The sequence below is a fragment of the Rhinopithecus bieti genome, unplaced genomic scaffold (assembly GCF_001698545.2).
Source record: "Rhinopithecus bieti isolate Rb0 unplaced genomic scaffold, ASM169854v2 scaffold_55373, whole genome shotgun sequence".
Lineage (NCBI taxonomy): Eukaryota > Metazoa > Chordata > Mammalia > Primates > Cercopithecidae > Rhinopithecus > Rhinopithecus bieti.
Window position 1 is genome coordinate 58,021 of NW_016821685.1, and position 17,803 is coordinate 75,823.

General features: G+C 36.6%; 1 protein-coding gene across 1 annotated transcript in view; it reads right to left on the reverse strand.

The window, feature by feature from the left end:
• USP53 (ubiquitin specific peptidase 53) overlaps positions 1-17,803 on the reverse strand; it is a 77,006-nt gene that overhangs the window by 20,258 nt on the left and 38,945 nt on the right. The window contains exons 6-12 of the mRNA XM_017860532.1: positions 14,088-14,201; positions 13,924-14,006; positions 10,467-10,572; positions 9,735-9,881; positions 8,159-8,308; positions 2,944-3,106; positions 1,200-1,388 (exon numbers count right to left, since the gene is read on the reverse strand). Of these exons, the coding sequence (XP_017716021.1) occupies positions 1,200-1,388; positions 2,944-3,106; positions 8,159-8,308; positions 9,735-9,881; positions 10,467-10,572; positions 13,924-14,006; positions 14,088-14,201 (952 nt within the window). The remainder of the gene's footprint in view (positions 1-1,199; positions 1,389-2,943; positions 3,107-8,158; positions 8,309-9,734; positions 9,882-10,466; positions 10,573-13,923; positions 14,007-14,087; positions 14,202-17,803) is intronic.

Below are 17,803 nucleotides of genomic sequence, written 5' to 3' on the forward strand. Positions count from 1 at the left end.
ATTTTTCAAATTGCTCAATAAAAATAAAATTTGATCTATATAAAAATGTTAAGATATAATTTTAAAAAGCATAGATATGTAGATATATAGTATACAATGGTATTTTATGATTAAAACTAAATGTGATTTTCTTGACACTGGAGATGCATGTTGTCTTTTAGAACTTCTAGTATAGCCTCTAAAACAAGTATAAAAAAAGAAAGGGATCTGCCATTAAAATAATAAGAGCTAAAGGTAACTGAATGGTCACTATTTGCCAGATGTGTTACTCATTTACTTCTTCAAAGTACAATTACTGTCTCTATTTTGGGTAAGGAAACTGAGGCAGAGAGAAATTAGAAATTTGCCCAAGTTCACAAAGTTTGTAAGTCGAGAACCGGGAATATGAACCCAAGTTGTCTGGTTCCAATGCTTCTATTCTTAAACACACATATACTATTTCTGGGCTTAAAACTAGGTGTCTTTTGAAAAACATAAAATGCCTTGATCTACGAGTATCGATGATCTGTGAAAGGAAAATTTTTAATATTTAATATTTAATAATTTTTAAAAAGCCTTTATTTTAGTTTTTTGTGGATAACTGTTAATTCTCAATGTTACTACCCTTGATTAAATGAGTTACTTTTATGATTACACATTATTTCATTAATATATGTAAAGGTTGATTACAAAATCATCCTGAACATCCACACAAGAGTTACATGTATTTCTAAACTGTAACTGTACACAGTATCATGAAGTCTCATTTTGAACCCAAGTTACAGAACTCGACTTGTGAAAGTTAGTTATAGGATAACAATAACAAGACAGAGTTGAATAAAAATGAGGTTAAGAACAAACTACGGCAATAGTAACTTTGAACTACTGTTGCATTCACTACCAGTAAATTTAATTTTGGCATTTATGCCAAATTATTAACTCACATTTTTCTGCTTCAAGCTGATTATTAACTCCTTGAAGGAAATGCCACATTGTTGCTTTATTTGGTAACTGTCCAGACTGCCTCAGGCCTACCACAGTCTGAGTGCATGGAGAAACTCAAACAACTCATGGAATCAAACTGGTCAGGTAAAACTACAGCTCTCAGAGAAATGCATAAATCAAAAGACGAATTTTGTTACCTACTTGTTATTATCTCTTCATAGGCAAGGAAAGCTAGGTAAGCATCCTGCGGTAAGTGAAAAAAGGAAGACACTCACTCGGAACTATGTAAAAATGACAATTTAAACACATACCTGGTCCTTTCCCTACAGCTGTGTGGCTATGGCTCCGATTAGATGGTGAAATATTATCAGTTTGAAATTTCTGATTTTCTCTCTGCTTTGCCTGATCACCAAATCCATTTTCTTTTAAATTATCTGACTTATGAATTACAGGCTTTTCACATCCTTAAAAGAGAAACAAAATGTATCATTCCTTTCCGTACCATGAAAAGAGATGTTTGAATCATTTTTTTCAGATTATTTTTAACTGTAAAAAAAGTTACTTAAAACTTAAGAGGACTGACATCACTTAAGAATTTCGAAATGCTTTATAATGCATTCAAAAAGGACCTAACTGTTTTGGACTTTTCCAGTTTACTACATCACTTAAAACGTACTTCTAGAAAGAGCTACTAGTGAAGCCTCTTCTGTGATTGTGTGACCATAATAGTGGGTAACTCCTGAAGGTGTTTCTGAGGCCACTGATGAGAAAAGGTTCATTCCAAAATACTAACAAAAATTACTAAAATTGCGTCAACTCTACTCAAAGTCAAATTTGAAATTATCCTCAATATTTGTTGCGAGAAGTCAGGGACCCCGAACAGAGGGCCCGGCTGAAGCCATGGCAGAAGAACATAAATTGTGAAAATTTCATGGACATTTATTAGTTCCGCAAATTAATACTTTCATAATTTCTTACACCTGTCTTTACTGCAAACTCTGAACATAAATTGTGAAGATTTCAAGGACACGTATCACTTCCCCAATCAATGTCCTTGTGATTTTCTATGCCTGTCTTTAATCTCTTAATCCTGGTCATCTTTGCAAGCTGAGGAGGATGTATGTTGCCTCAGGACCCTGTGATGATTGCGTTAACTGCACAAATTGTTTGTAGAGCATGTGTGCTTGAACAATATGAAATCTGGGCACCTTCAAAAAAGGAACAGGATAACAGCAATGTTCAGGGAACAAGGGAGATGGCCTTGGACTCTGACTGCCGGTAAGCCAGACAGAACAGTCATATTTCTCTTCTTTAAAAAGCAAATAGGAGAAATATTGCTTAATTCTTTTTCTCAGCAAGGCACATCCCTGAGAAAGAGAATGTGCCCTAAGGGTAGGTCTATGAACAGCCCCCTTGGAGGCATCCCTCTTTTATGGTCAAAATCGAAGGGATGAAATAAGCCCCGGTCTCCTGTAGCGCTCCAAGGCTTATTAGGAGGAAGAAATTCCCACCTAATAAATTTTGGTGAGACAGGTTGTCTGCTCTCAAACCCTGTCTCCTGATAAGATGTTATCAATGACAATGCATGTGGAAACTTCATTAGCAATTTTAATTTCGCCCCATCCTGTGGTCCTGTGATTTCACCCTGTCTCCACTTGCTTTGTGATATTCTATTACCTTGTGAAGCATGTGATCTCTGTGACCCACACCCTATTTGTACACTTCCTCCCCTTTTGAAAATCGCTAATAAAAACTTGCTGGTTTTATGACTCAGGGAACATCACAGAACCTGCCGACATGTGATGTCTCCCCCGGACACCCAGCTTTAAAATTTCTCTCTCTTGTACTCTTTCCCTTTATTTCTCAAACCAGCCAAGACGCTTAGGGAATAGAAAAGAACCCATGTTAAATATCGGGGATGGGGTTCCCCCCGATATTCATTTTATATTCATAGTATTAGTATTCCTAGTTGACTGTGATAATAGAAAAACATGGAGAATTTTTAAAAGAAAGAATTACCCATATTTTCTGCAACAGATTTGTAATGTGACCAGCTGACAACCTGCCTGAGTGCATCGTCAGTAGAAACTGCTGTCCCATCTGGGTTTGCGTAAAACAAAAGCAGTGGCTGAAAGTGGCATCGAATGCATTTGGAGACAACATCTTTCCATCTGGTTCCAATCTTGTAAAAAAACACAATGAATAAAGACAAAACAAAACCTTGTAATCAATGTGTTATATGAAAAGACAGAAACTCTGAGTTATTTTATATTTTTTAAAAATTTACATATGCAGCTGCCAGTAGTTCAAGTATATATCGTATTATATAATTAACTGTATTTAGTAACTAGTCTAAATAAAAATCTTTTAAACATTATCATTTACAAATTTGGTGGGCAAATAAATTTTAAAAAGCTTTCCAAATATGTGGTTGACTGACATTTGACAAAGACTTCAAGGCAATTCAATGGAGAAATTTAATTAAGAGTCAGCTCAACAAATGGTGTTACAACTGGAGATAAAGAATTTTACCATGAAAAATAACTTTAACCTGACTTCATATAAAACAAACAAAAAAAATTAACTAAGAATAGCTCACACAAAAACTAAAACTTAACCAGAAGAAAACAAAAGAGAAAATCTTTGCAAACTTGGGGAAGGGCAGATTTCTTAGTATACCAAACCACGGAAGAAAAATATTTTTAAAATGGACTTAATCTAAATTAGTTAATAACTTTTGCTCTTAGAAAGACACCGTTAAGAAATTGAAAAAAAAATAAGCAACATACAGCTAATAAAGGACTACTGTGCAGAATAAAGAATCCCTACAACGCATTAAGAAGAAGATAATCCAGTGCGAAATACTGGCAAAAAATCTGGACATATCACCAAAAGAAAGATGTAAGAATGGTCAACAAGCACAAGAAAAGATGCTCAAAATATTACCAACCGCAAGGGAAATGCAAATGAAAACCACAATGAGATAATATTATACATACACTAGAAGGGCTAACATTAAAAAGAATACCAACACAAAGTGCTGCTGAGAATGTGGAACAACAGGAACTCTCGTACACTGCTCTCATAGAATGCAAACTGGTATAACCACTTTGGAAATCAATTTGATAGTTTCTTGTGAAGTTAAACAGACACTTACCACACAACCCAGAAATCCCACTTCTAGGTATTATCTAAGAGCAATGGAAAAAAATATGTTCACAAACAGATTATTCATACTTCAATAGGTAAATGGATAAATCGTTGTACAGCCATAAAACACACAATAAAAATAAAGTGTGAATCCAAACAACATGAATGAATCTTAAAGACATTATGCTAAAGGAAGGGAGGCAGACACAGAGTAGTACATACTATAAGAGACCATTTATATAAAATTGTAGAACGAGTAAAACTAATCTATAATGAGACCAGCAATTTCCTCGTCCTGGGGTGGTGTGGGGGGTATGACAACAAAGAGGCCTGATAGAATTTTTCTAGGCTGATGAACATGTTCTGTGTACTGATTATGGTGGTTACATAGGTGAATACATTTATCAAAACTCCAACTGTACACTTAAAATGGGTGTATTTTAATGTTTTGCACTATACCTCTATAAAATTGATTTAAAAGCAAAACAAAACCAAACAAAAACACTACAAAGCATTCTAGAATATGTTTGCAGAGAAGGGGACTTTTAAGAAACAATTCTGATGAGCTGTTTTGAACTATATATATTCAGCTATTTATCCTCCTCACTGGGGATTCCAAGAGACTTGAGGAGTCCATTTTTTTGTTTGTAATGTCTGTTTTTTGAGAAAAGGTCGCACAGTCACCCAGGCTGGAGTTCAGTAGCACTGTCTCAGCTCACTGCAACCTCCTCCTCCCAGGTTCAAGGGATTCTCATGACTTTGCCTCTTGGGATTACAGGCATGTGCCACCATGCTTGGCTAATTTTGGTATTTTTAGTAGAGACGGGGTTTCACCACATTGGCCAGACTTTGAAGAGTCAATGTGAAAATAAAATAAAAGCCTTCACAGGGTAATTAATATACCCAGCTCTTTCTCCAAATTTTGAATAATTTAAACTATGTAAAAGCAAAGTAGAAACTGCAAAATGTTTTTACACATCGACTCAAGATGAAACTTAATAAACTCCTACATCAAAGTACTAAGTAATTCAAGCAAAGTGCTGATTTTAAATATAAATACCAAAACTTAAACAGCTTTGAGGTGTACTATATGAAGTAAAATTATCTAGTTATAGTGTACAAGTCAGTGAGTTTTGACAATACAATTGTGTAATCCTCACCCCAAAATATTACCTGGTACCCCACTTTGCAGTCCCTGGAAATGAGTGATCTACTCTCCAAACCTTTGTTTTTCCTTCTAGAATTTCATATAAATGGGATCACCGCATGTAGTCATTTATATCTCACTTCTTTCACTTAGCATAATGCTTCTGAGATTTGTTCACATTATTGCATGTATCAGTTCAATAGTTCAGTCCTTCTTGCTGAGTATTGTATTCCACTGTATAACTATACCACAATTTGTTCATCCATTCACCTATTGTTGACATTTGAGTCATTTCTAGTTTGAGCATTATGAAGAAAACTATCCTGAACATTCAAGTACACGTTTTATGTGGAGTTATGTTTTCACAAGAGTGGATTTGCTGGGTTATATAGTAAATATATGTTTAAAGAAACTGACAGTTTTGAAAGTGAATGTTCAATTTTGTGGTTCCATCAGCGTCGTGTGAGAGATCTAGCTGTTCTTATCCTCACCAACTATTTGTATTGTCAGTCTTTTTAATTTTGATCATTACAACAGATGAGTACTAGAATCTCATTAAGAATTAAATTTGTATTTCCGTTGTGGTTAATGATGTACTGAATATCATTTCAAGGCCATTCATATATCTTCACTGGTGAACTGTCAACATTTTTTGCTGATTTTTTAATTGGGTTTTAAGAGTTATTTCAATATTCTGGATACAGTCTTTATTAGATACATGCTTCACAAATATTTTCTCTCAGTATATGGTTTGTCACTTTATTCTCCTAATAGTATCTCACTGAAGAACAACAATTTTAACTTTCAATGAAGTCTAATTTACCAACTATTTTTATGGTTCATGCTTATTAAACGTTATCTAAGAAATCCCTATACATAAATAGTAGTTTTGCTGTCCTTCCCTGATATTCCCATCTCAGTCATTTCTGGTCTGTTTTTATTAATTTTTCTTCAGGTTATTTGAATATTTGGTAATATTTTATTGAATGCTATTTTGAAGTGGCATATTGAATTTCACTGAACTTCATAGTCTTGGGTATTGAATTTTGTTGTGTTATTTTAAAAGTGGGATTAGCTTTGAACTTTCAAGGCTTGTTTTAAGCTTTTTTCTTTTTTTTTTTTTCTTTTTTTCTTTTTGAGACAGAGTCTCACTCTGTCACCAGGCTGAAGTGCAGTCGCACGATCTCAGCTCACTGCAACCTCTGCCTCCTACCTTTTGTTTTCCAGTGATGCTTCCTATCTCTCCCAACTAACCCCAAACTTGTTTGGGTTCACCCCTCACATGCACAAATCACAATTTAGCCACAAATTCCAGGGAACCCTTCTGTCAATTTCCAGAACTTTCTCCCTGTGCAGTTTTCTTTCTAATATTCTGTCCTGCAAATTTTAGCCATCTAGGCCTCCCTGAACTCCAGTTTCAGTCTGCAGAACTCAGTGACACTGCTGGGCTTTGTTTGGGCTCCCACTGCCTGCACTGCAACCCAGAAACTACCTCTAGGCAGTAAGCAGTGGGTAATCATAGAGCTGACCTCATTTGTTTCCCTTTTCTCTGTTCAACTGCATGTTGTTCAATGTTTAGAGTTGTTTCACCTATGTCCTAGTTTTAAACAGTGAAATGCCTATTTCTATAGCAGTTAATCCTTCGTGGGTAGAATTAGAAGTCCACTAAATACCAAATATTTGAATTTGTATTGTCTTAATCACAGTGCTGATAAATGGCCTTTTGTTGTATATTAAAATGAAATTAAATAGAATTCTACATCATTTGCTTATAACAACCAAAGAACTTGCATTTTTAAATGAGTTTACTACTTAATAAAGATTGCCAAAGCCAGTAAGCTTTGGCAAGACCAATAGTTTTCAACTGTGCTATGTCTGAATTTCCTGCAGAACTTAAAATTTCAGATACCTGCCTTTACACTACTGAATCAAAATTTTAGGAGTCCAGGAATATATGTTTTTTAAAAAGCTCCTCATGTGATTCCAATACTCCTTATTAAGAACTATTATTCACTACTTTTCTAAACAATATTATTACTATTTGAGTAAATAAATTACAGTTGGCCCTTGAACAACACAGGTTTGAACTGTGCAGGTTCACTTATATGTGAATTTTCTTCTGCCTCTACCATCCGAGACAGCAAGACCAATCTTCCTTTTCTTCCTCTTCAGTCTACTCAATGTGAAGATAGCAAGGATGAAGACGTTTATGATAATCCACTTCCACTTAGTGAGTGGTAAATATATTTCCTTTTGCTTATAATTTTCTAAGTAAGATTTTTTTTTCTAGCTTACTTTACTGTGAGAGTACAGTATACAATACATATAACATACAGAATATGTGTTAATTGACTGTTTATGTTTTTGGTAAGGCTGTCTGTCAATAGTAAGCTGCTGGCAGTTAAGTTTTGAGGAAGTCAAAAGTTGTACATGGGTTTTCAACTGCACAGGGGCTTGGCACTCCTATGTTGTTCAAGGGTCAACTATAATTACCAAAAGATATAACTGATATATCTATTTCTGTATTCCATACACAAAATTTGAAAAAAAATTGTCATAATAAAAATAAAGGCAAGCACATTTTCATCATTAGTTATACAAAACTACTGTGACTCACCTACAAAAAAAAAAAGCAAGTATGCATCAGGCAAAAAGGATCATCACTGACACACAGATCACTGATAGTTACATATTTGTATACTAATATTCATTAGTCTATTATTATTCTGGAAATGGACTGCTTTAAAATTTGGCTTCAAAATAAGCCAATTTCAAGAATAACAAAAGAAAGTTTGAACTTAATGTTATCATTGTTATGTTCATTTATTACTATTTTACATAATAATTATATCATCCTTTTGAATATTAATATCAATATATCATTTATTAACAAAAAGTAAAAATCACAGTAATTATTTCAATTAAAGAGTCACTTACCTCTTTCACATTTGCATCATCAAAAAATACCCATTTGGAACTTTTGGTGTGAAATGCAAAGGCACAATAATGTCGGCTGGTGTAGCAGATCATACCAACAAGGTTAAGTTCACTATTTTTGGCATTTTCATCAGTAACTCTGTAAAAAAGCTGTTTAAAAAAATTAGTAATTTACACTTAACACTGTAACTTTTGCAAAATGAGGAGTACTTAGATGAATCATGTATTTGACACATAATGAAATTATTTCTCATGCATACTGCCCCAATCCAATATTATGATATTATTAAAGGCACCACTGACATCACATTGTTAACAGAATTACCACTTTTAATTCATTCATAGAAACTTTAAGCCCAAAAAACCGAATTCACTACAAAGTAGTTTAGTCATAATAGAGTATCTCTAATGACACATGACTGACACTTTTCATAAAGAAACTCAATATATGAGATAAATTCCACATTTCTGGTAATTCTTGACTGAATCATGTATTTGAATGTTCATTAAACATATTATCTAAAAGGTAATTATCTCTAAAACTTTAATTGTAATATCAACCGATTCAAAATATACTAAGAAAGTAACAAGCATATCAAGAGATCATGGCCGGGTATGCTGGCTCACGCCTGTAATCCCAGCCCTTTGGGAAGCCAAGGCAGGTGGACCAACCTGAGGCCAAGAGTTCGAGAACAGACTGGCAAACATGGTAAAACCCCATCTCTACTAAAAATACAAAAATTAGCTGGGTATGGTGGCACATGCCTGTAATCCTAGCTACTAGGGAGGCTGAAGCATGAAAATTGCTTGAGCCTGGGAGGCAGAGATTGTAGAGAGCCAAGATTGCGCCACTGCACTGCAGCCTGGGCGACAGAGCAAGACTCTGCTGGGGGGGAAAAAAAAAGAGATCAGTACTTTAGATGAATTTTAAATCTTAAACCTTTCGGCCGGGCGCGGTGGCTCAAGCCTGTAATCCCAGCACTTTGGGAAGCCGAGACGGGCGGATCACGAGGTCAGGAGATCGAGACCATCCTGGCTAACACAGTGAAACCCCGTCTCTACTAAAAAATACAAAAAACTAGCCGGGCGAGGTGGCGGGCGCCGGCAGTCCCAGCTACTCGGGAGGCTGAGGCAGGAGAATGGCGTAAACCCGGGAGGCGGAGCTTGCAGTGAGCTGAGATCCGGCCACTGCACTCCAGCCCAGGCAACAGAGCGAAACTCCATCTCAAAAAACAAAAAACAAAAAACTTAAACCTAAGTTAACAGTATTTATATTTACAATCATGACCATAGATAAAAAATCATCAATCATCATCATTTTAGAGTGAAAGAAGCAAAAGTCATGAGACAGTTTAGTTTGTAATTAAAAGCCATTGCTAGTCTATGTAGTAAAGGCATTCCAGTTAGCCTGGTTTGATTAAACTTGACTTTATCAGATAAAACATCGAAATAGTATTATTTTGTTCAGAAAAAAAAATTTAGTTCTGAAATCAAAATAAGTGTATCATAATATATGTCAAGATGTTTTAGAAGAATTTGAAAATAAAAGGGAAGCGAATGAAAATAGATAAGATACCCCAGGAAGATAAAGATGTGTTGCTAGATTCCGAACAATATCTTCAGTCAAGTCAGAATGCTCAGAGTCCCAGACTAAACCAATTGTAACAATCTCTGGGCAATTCATTAAAACACGGCGAATTTTTATTTTTTGGCCACAGTTACTCTACAGAAAAACACAAAAGAAAAGTTCTAAAATTATGAAAACAGATAAACCATAGGCAAAACCTTACACACTTTGTATTATATAATGACACTGTTAACATATATTTGCAATTTATTCAGTATACTAAAAAATGACTTCTAACAACTGATTTGTCTTAATTATTGATTAAACAAGAAGTCTATTTTAAATAAAAGTATTCTTTGATATTTTTGTAAATCTGTTAAAGAATTCAACCTAAAAAAAAGCAGAAATAAAACCATTGAAGTCAGTATACAAATATATTAGATGAGAAAAGAGTATCATTCAAGTTTACTGAAAAGAAACTTTCTCTTAAATCAAATGATAAATTTCAGAACTCTGAAAATTTAATCAACATATGCTACCTTCAAACCTTCACAAACTTAGGAGTTTTAAAGAAATTATGCTAAGATAAATGGTACACATGGTATAATCTAAAATAATATTTTAAAAAATTCTTAAAGCTAATTCTATATATAGAATCAATATTTACATGATAATATTTGAATGCCTATTTTCAAATTTACAGAACAAGAAGCATACTAACATTCTCCAAACTATACTTACAGGACATTTCCTATAGTCATCTGTTGTGTTTGCTGCTTGTAGCAATTCTGCAAACATTTCAGGTTTAAAGCGTTCATGTCTTTCCAACATTCTTTCAACTTCATTGCTACAAAAAAAGAAGCAATCCCAAATTGGGCCTATGAACTTAAAATTTTAATAAATTGCACATGAAAAATATTGTCAGTTTAGATGTGCATCACTTTTTCTGTCTAAAACATGACCACAACTGAAAATGAACCATAAAGTACATTTCCATAAAATGAAAAATTATTAAATTTGCCAAGTATATGATGAAAAAAATTAGTTCAAATAAAGAGAACAAAATAACACAAAATTATATGTTTGGAACTAGACGAATGAGGCTAAGATCCTCTGTATGGAGGTAGTTTTAAGGCAAATGTTTCATTTGTATTATTACTTAATGAGTAGAAACTTAAGTTTAAACCCTAACCTAACAAGAACAACAAACTGTAGGAAAGGCTCCCTCTCTGGCCCAAAGTTCCTAGAAGCAAAGTTATCAATTTCGGCTAGAAGGTCCTTTGCTGATTAAATGCAGAAGTCACAACCAGAGTTGTTAAAGCCTGACTTACGCCTTTTGTTCTTATGATGAATATTACTCCTGGTTTTGTGTGTGTGTGTGTGTGTGTGTGTGTGTGTGTGTGTGTGTGTGTGTGATGGAGTCTTGCTCTATCACCCAGGCTGGAGTGCAATGGCACAATCCTGGCTCACTTCAACCTCCACCTCCCAGGTTCAAGCGATTCTTGTGCCTCAGCCACTCGAGGGGCTGGGATTACAGGCACGTGCCACCACACCTGGCTAACTTTTGTATTTCTAGTAGAGACAGGGTTTCCCCATGTTCCCCAGGCTGGTCTTGAACTCCTGACCTCAGGTGATCCACCCGCCTCAGACTCCCAAAGTGTTGGGATTACAGGAGTGAGTCACTGTGCCCAGCCAGGATACTAATCATTTTATTAGAGCCCAGGGCAGGCCCTTTAATGCACTACAGGTTAACTGTGATACTTTTTATTCAACCTCTTAAAAGACCTATTTTTATGTATCAGGGTATTAAGTAACTAATATGGTTTGGCTGTGTCCCCACCCAAATCTCATCTTGAATTGTAGCTCCCAAAACTCCTTCATGTTATGGGAGGGACCCGGCTGGAAACAACTGAATCATGGGGGCAGTTTCCCCCATACTGTTCTGTGGTAGTGAATAAGTCTCACAAGATCTGACGGTTTCGTAAGGGGAAACCCCTTTCGCTTGGCTCTCATTCTTTCCTCTTGCCTGCCACCATGTAAGATGTGACTTTGCTCCTCCTTTCCTTCTGCCATGATTGTGAGGCCTACTCAGCCACATGGAACTATGAGTCAATTAAACCTCTTTGCTTTATAAATTACCCAGTCTTGAGTATGTCTTTATTAGCAGCATGAGAACAGGCTAATACTAAAACTATCTAAATATTTCCAAAAAGGAATGTCATGTAAGCTGAAACACTAACTAGTTTCCATTCTAGATGTTCTGGTTGTACTTAACAATAATATAACTATTCTAGAGTTGGATATATTTTAAAGTTCAATAGTTTAAATAATCTCCAAGTATTTGGTAACAACTAAATGTACCCATCCAAAACACTTCACGAGTACACTAGAAGGCCCTAAATCTGATAAGCTCATTCAAACTGCATATACTGCTCTTACAAAACTGACAGCATTAGACAACATCCAGAAAAATGTTGAAGTCAGGTAGATCTGGGTTTCAATCTTAATTCATCTACTTACTAGATTAACCTCATTAAACCTATTTCTTCATCAACAAAATAGAATTATCATTAACATTAAAAGTGACAACTTACATAAAGCCTGGAACATGGTAAGCATTCAGTAACTGGTATTCAACACTGATTACCAACACAAATAAGGGTATTATAGTTAGAATTCAAAGCGCACACTCCTGCAACTTGCAGTGTTTACCAAGCAGAGAATGATGGGCTCTAATTCTTATTATCTAACATTCTGCCTGAGAACACTGTCATTTCATTCAAGAGTTTTAAAGTAGAATTAAAATTATAGTTTTTAACTTATTGTCTATCTTTGTTCGAACACCATCCTACTTTTCATAGAAATTTTAAAAAATGACTGACAACCGACTACAATTTGACTGAAGTTTAGGAATGTTTCTCTAAATCAGTGTTTTTTACGTGTCTGTAAACGTAAGAAAGATAGTAAACACATCCAAATAACAAAATTGTTATTATTCAATAATCTTTATGAAATAAGGTTTTATACACAATAAAGCCAGGAAGATAAATCATATGAAATGGATGAACATGATATTCACTTTGCACACTGACACAAATATTAGCAACATTTATCAACTGTTGCACTAACATATTTTGACTGATAATTACTGATCCATATTATGTCTTTTGTATTAAAATGTATGCAAATGTTTATGATCTTACTCAATGTTTACCACATGCCAAATTTTTTTTCTTTTTTTTTTTTTTTTGGTGAGACGTAATCTCACTCTGTCACCCAGGCTGGAGTGCAGTGGCATGAACTCAGCTCACTGCAACCTCCACCTCCCGGGATCAAGCAGTTATCTGCCTCAGCCTCCCAAGGAGATAGGATTACAGGCGCCCGAGACCACACCCAGCTAATTTTTTATTTTTAGTAGATTATTTTTAGTAGAGATGGGGTTTCACCATCTTGGCCAGGCTGGTCTTGAACTCCTGACAACAGGTGATCCACCAGCCTTAGCCTCCCAATGTTCTGGGATTATAGGTGTTAGCCATTGCACCTGGCCACATGCCAAATATGTATACTTTCAAATACCTGTTGGAAAATAGTCAAAGAACATTATGTAAGGTCTAGGGTTAACGTTTAGATCCTTAACTAGCTAATCTTTCATGGACAGAAAGGGAGAGAGTCAGTGGGCAGGTGAGCAGGCAAGCGTGGCAAATTTTTTATTTAAAGTGAATGTTGAGGCCTCAAATGCAATAACCTAACTGAGAATTATGCTCACATTTTTGTTTCTTCTCTGTTTACCCTAGCTTTTATCACCAGAAAGGGACATAGCAGAGCTGACTGAAAATATGGCCATTACAAACAGAACATCTCATAAATGAAGCAACCATGTATAGTTCCATTTAACATTCAGTTTATCATTTTATGCTCCCCTTCACAGTTCTAAAATTTGTTATAAATTAAACAGACATAAAATTTAACTAGTATTATGTATACTTCACTAAGTAACACTTCACTAAGTAACATATTAGGCTAAATTACAAACATCCAACTTTGATAGACATCACTTAATACATCTCACAGCAGCATATCTGGTAGCCTCAGACAGAGAGGGGAAACTCATGTATGCTACGATTTTATAAAATAAGTGTTCAATGTGCTTAAATATGGTATTAACGTTTTTGATAATTATGCTTTAATAGGTTCTTACCATAAGGCTGTTGTAGAAATGTACCGCACAAATTCTGTAAAAGGTAGAGGATCTGATGATGCTCCACAGCTACGACACACACACTACATAGGCAAAAACATATGCTTAATCTATCAATCATAAAACAGAACTATAATATCTAAATAATAATCAAACCATCTCACCTGTTCATACAGAGTCATAGCAAACTTCTGGTGAGTGATACAAGATTTAGAGGTACACATGTCTGCATCTCTGCTTGGCACTATGTGAAAATGAATCCTCTCCAATATATTCTCCTAATTTAAAAATAAAATAGATAAATGAGTTGTTGATCTTGCAGGGAACACAGCAAAATGTAACTCTTTACCTGGAGATTTCCCAAAGTGTAAATTTAAGAGTGTCATACATATTGTTAGCTTTTCAGCTTTCCTCTCTAATGAACACTTTGATCGAATGTTCAATTATTCACCTTTTATAGCACTAGCTAAAAGAAAATGTTGCTTAATGAAAGCAACATTATAATATAACATGATCTTTAATAAAGTTATTTTTAATCCTTCTAAAAAACCCCTGGTGACTGACATCTAGAATTTAATATTAGAAAACAGTTTCCTGTGTTCCCGACATTCTCAAATGAAGGAAAAACAGATAGCTTAAAAAAAAATCCTGGATGGCTGAATAGGAAGAGCTCCAGTCTACAGCTCCCAGCGAGATCGACACAGAAGACAGGTAATTTCTGCATTTCCAACTGAGGTACCTGGTTCATCTCATTGGCACTGGTTGGACAGTGAGTGCAACCCACAGAGGGCGAGCCAAAGCAGGGCAGGACATCACCTCACCCGGGAAGCGCAAGGGGTCAGGGGATTTCTGTTTTCTAGCCAAGGGAAGCCATGAGTCAATGTACCTGGAGGAGCAGTACACTCCAGCCAAAATACTGAGCTTTTCCCATGGTCTTAGCAACCAGCAAACCAGGAGTTCCCCTCCACTGCCTGGCTCAGCTGGTCCGACACCAACGGAACCTTGCTCACTGCTAGTGCAGCAGTCTGAGATCAACCTGGGATGCAGGAGCTTGGTGGGGGAGGGGTGTCTGCCATTGCTGGGGCCTGAGTAGGTGGTTCTCTGCTCACAGTGTAAACAAAGCCACAGGTATGCTTGAACTGGGTGGGGGCCACCGCAGCTCACCAAGGCGTACTGCCTCCCTAGATTCCACCTCTGGGGGCAGGGCATATCTGAACAAGACAGCAGACAGCTTCTTCAGACCTAAATGTCCCCGTCTGACAGCTCTGAAGAGAGGAGTGATTCTCCCAGCACGGCGTTCGAGCTCCAATAACGAAGAAACTGCCTCCTCAAGTGGGTCCCTGACCGCCGTGTAGCCTGACTGGGAGACACCTCCCACTAGGGGCCGACAGACACCTCATACAGGTGGGTGTCCCTCGGGACAAAGCTTCTAGAGAAAGAATCAGGCAGCAATATTTGCTGTTGTGCAGCCTTCGCTAGTGATAAGCAGGCAAACAGGGTCTGGAGTGGACCTCCAGCAAACCCCAACAGACCACAGCTGAGGGGCCTGTCTGTTAGAACGAAAACAAACAAACAGAAAGGAATGGCATCAACATCAACAAAAAGGACATCTACACCAAAACACCATGCATAGGTCACCAACATCAAAGACCAAAGGTAGATAAAACCACAAAGATGGGGAGAAACCAGAGTAGAAAGGCTGAATATTCCAAAAACCAGAAGGTGTCTTCTCCTCTAAGGAATACAACCCCTCGCCTGCAAGGTAACAAAACTGGCTGGAGAATGAGTTTGAAGAGTTGACAGAAGTGGGCTTCAGAAGGTCAGTAATAACAAACTTCTCCGAGCTAAAGGAGCATGTTCTAACCCAGTGCAAGAAAGCTAAAAACCTTGAAAAAAGGTTAGATGAATGGCTAACTAGAATAACCCATGAAGAGAAGAGCTTATATGACCTGATGGAGCTTAAAAACACAGTAAGAGAACTTCGTGAAGCATACACAAACTTCAGTAGCCGATTCGATCAAGCAGAAGAAAGGCTATCAGTGACTGAAGATCAAATTAATGAAATAAAGTCAGAAGACAAGATTAGAGAAAAAAGAGTGAAAAGAACCTAACAAAGCCTCCAAGAAATATGGGACTATGTGAAAAGAGCAAATCTATGTTTGATTGGTGTACCTGAAAGTGATGGGGAGAATGGAAACAAGTTAGAAAACAGTTTTCAGGATATTGTCCAGGAGAACTTCCCCAACCTAATAAGGCAGGCCAACATTCAAATTCAGGAAATACAGAGAACACCACAAAGATACTCGTCGAGAAGAGCAACCCAAGGACACATAATTATCACATTCACCAAGGTTGAAATGAAGGAAAAAATGTTAAAGGCAGCCAGAGAGAAAGGTCTGGTTACCCACAAAGGGAAGCCCATCAGACTAAAGCTGGATCTCTCTGTAGAAACTCTACAAGCCAGAAGAGAGTGGGGGCCAATATTCAACATTTTTAAAGAAAACAATTTTCAACCCAGAATTTCATATCCGCCAAACTAAGCTTCATAAATAAAGGAGAAATAAAATCCTTTACAGACAAGCAAATGCTGAATCTGTCACCAGGCCTGCCTTACAAGAGCTCCTGAAGGAAGCACTAAACATGGATAGGAATGACCGGCACCAGCCACTGCAAAACCATGCCAAATTTAAAACCCATCGACGCTATGAAAAAACCACATCAATTAACGGGCAAAATAATCAGCTAATATCATAACGACAGGATCAAATTCACACATAACAATATTAACCTTAAATGCAAATGGGCTAAATGCCCCAGTTAAAAGACATAGACTGGCAAATTGGATAAAGAGTCAAGACCCATCAGTGTGCTGTATTCAGGAGACCCATCTCATGTGCAGAGACACACACAGGCTCAAAATAAAGGGATGGAGGAAGATCTACCAAGCAAATGGAAAGCAAAAAAAAAAAGCAGAGATTGCAATCTTGGTCTCTGATAAAACAGGCTTTAAACCAACAAAGATCAAAAGAGACAAAGAAGGCCATTACATAATAGTAAAGGGATCAATTCAATAATAAGAGCTAACTATCCTAAATATACATGCACCCAATACAGGAGCACCCAGATTCATAAAGCAAGTACTTAGAGACCTACAAAGACACTTAGACTCACACACAATAATAATGGGAGACTTTAACACCCCACTATCAATATTAGACAGATCAACAAGACAGAAAATTAACAAGGATATCCAGGACTTGAACTCAACTCTAGACCAAGAGGACCTAATAGACATCTACAGAACTCTACACAACAAATAAACAGAATATATATTGTTCTCAGCACCACACCGCACTTATTCTAAAATTGACCACATAATTGGAAGTAAAACATTCCCGAGCAAATGTAAAAGAACAGAAATTACAACAAACTGTCTCTCAGACCACAGTGCAACCAAATTAGAACTTAGGATTAAGAATCTCATTCAAATCCGCACAACTAGATGGAAAATGAGCAAACTGCTCAGGAAAGACTACTAAGTAAATAACGACATGAAGGCAGAAATAAAGCTGTTCTTTAAAACCAATGAGAACAAAGACACAACGTACCCGAATCTCTGGGACACATTTAAGGCAGTGTGTGGAGGGAAATTTATAGCACTAAATGCCCACAAGAGAAAGCAGGAGATACCTGAAATCGACACCCTAACATCTTAATTAAAGGAACAAGAGAAGCAAGAGCAAATAAATTCAAAAACTAGCAGAAGACAAGAAATAAGTAGGTTCGGCCGGGTGCGGTGGCTCAAGCCTGTAATCCCAGCACTTTGGGAGGCCGAGACGGGTGGATCACGAGGTCAGGAGATCGAGACCATCCTGGCTAA